The following is a 1724-nucleotide window of genomic DNA, read 5'->3' as shown; positions in this document are numbered from 1 at the left end:
TTGAACACGGCATGGCCTACACAATGCGGCACATTCCTTACCGATGTTCTTTATGGAATCCACCAGGTGCAATAGGTTGTGCAGCTTTATGTCCATCTCATTCACGGACAGACAAAGCTCGACTAGGCATACAGCCTCCACCACGCGCTGCTCAAGGGCGTCCACCTCACCCCTGCGCAAGCAGCATGACAAAACAGGAAAAGAAAGCAGACAGAGGATACTAAGCATGGGTCTGGTGGATCGCTGTATGCACACCACATTTTTGGGATACATCTACACAAATTTAAACCTGCCCGTGGTCTCACCCTTCTAACACCTTCTGCCACAAGTCGCCACATGCCTGAAGGAGCCGCAGGTATGCCTCCTGTACAGGCTCAGGAAATCGTGCAGATGTGATGACGTACGAGCCGATGGGACCGGCGAGCAGAAAGTAAGTATGCGTCTTGGCGGCCTTCCCTGCACCGGTAAGGCGCTGGAGTCTAGACGTGAGAGCCGCTGGTATCACCCGTACGACTTCCTGCAATGCGGCCCTGATCCTGGCCAGCTGGGCACCATCTGCATACATTACAGATTAGTGTGTCTCCTGTAAGAATTCCGTAGTAGAGCCTATGATGGGGGGGTCCATGTGTAAATTAGTCCACTAGTAGTTATTGCATTAACCCTTAAGTTATTCATCATGCATAATGGGCAAGTCATATGAGTTCCTTACCAGCACGGCCAGGGTTTGGGCAAGTGCAGCCTTGACAGCTGGTGGCTCCTGAACACCTGCCGTGAGCTCCTGCCGTGTTCGAAATGGAGGTGGTCCTTCGTCAGTGCCACAAGCCGTTGCTAACCTGCACACAGCACGGGTGGACCCACAAGGGAGGGCCCAGGCTTTTTATCTAACATGTCAGAATTAGAGAGAAAGAAAGACAACTTAGGGTTTAGAGAGAAGAGAATACAACTGGTGCAGCCCCATCTCCGTACCTGTGCAGATCAGCAACATCAGTACGCCAGGGATGACCTGGCGAGAGCCAGCGATGATGGTTACACCAAACCGTCTTGGTGCCCACCCTGTGCCCGACAGCACAGCACTTGAAGCAGCCAGACGGTGAGGGGGTGCCCTTGAGGCCGAGATGCTTCTGGAAGCCCTTATAGTCCATCACAAGACCCACGTTAGCAACATACAGTGGGAACTCCTCACCAGTTCTTGCGTCCGTTACCACCACACCTTCGGTAATCAGTGTCAGTAAGTCATCCGTGATGAGTAGAAGGGTATGATTGGGGTCGAAATACTCCGCTTGCTTCTGGCCCGTCAGCTTGACGTTTCCCGCCGTTACACACAAGATTGTGCAATATCCCAGCAGGTACCGCTTTTCCGGAGGCGCGTTGACAACGAGTAGAAGCCACGCCGTGCTTGAGCGTTCTTGCTCGTCTGCAGGCACCTGGCAGGCAGGAGGTTGGTTAATAGGGATGACAGTGAACATGGCAATATTCGATCCTCCGGCCTACCCAACCATCCCAAATCCAAGCAAACTCACCACAAACGCGTCGGAGGCAATCATTGTGACGAGGCAGCGGGGATCACGGAAACGGGGGTCCGAGGCCAGCAGTTCCTGGACTACAGCTGCATCACAAATGTCCCTCAGCTGCCCATTGCGCCTCATCCGATCTGGGCTCTGCCAGCTGGAGAACTCCTCCGCGAGCTGCTTGTTGCTGAAGACACGCCCGCAGAACCCGCCAAT

General features: G+C 53.9%; 1 protein-coding gene across 1 annotated transcript in view; it reads right to left on the bottom strand.

Annotated features, from left to right (window-relative positions):
- itnpB (Idaten transposition protein) overlaps nucleotides 1-1724 on the bottom strand; it is a gene marked incomplete at both ends in the record, with an annotated part of 6863 nt that overhangs the window by 252 nt on the left and 4887 nt on the right. The window contains 5 exons of the mRNA XM_002955822.1: nucleotides 42-172; nucleotides 306-364; nucleotides 710-833; nucleotides 967-1424; nucleotides 1521-1600. Coding sequence (XP_002955868.1) covers nucleotides 42-172; nucleotides 306-364; nucleotides 710-833; nucleotides 967-1424; nucleotides 1521-1600 — 852 coding nt within the window. The remainder of the gene's footprint in view (nucleotides 1-41; nucleotides 173-305; nucleotides 365-709; nucleotides 834-966; nucleotides 1425-1520; nucleotides 1601-1724) is intronic.

The sequence above is a fragment of the Volvox carteri genome, assembly GCF_000143455.1.
Source record: "Volvox carteri f. nagariensis unplaced genomic scaffold VOLCAscaffold_55, whole genome shotgun sequence".
Lineage (NCBI taxonomy): Eukaryota > Viridiplantae > Chlorophyta > Chlorophyceae > Chlamydomonadales > Volvocaceae > Volvox > Volvox carteri.
The sequence above is the reverse complement of the archived record's forward strand: the minus strand, read 5'-3'. Positions and strand labels throughout refer to the sequence as shown.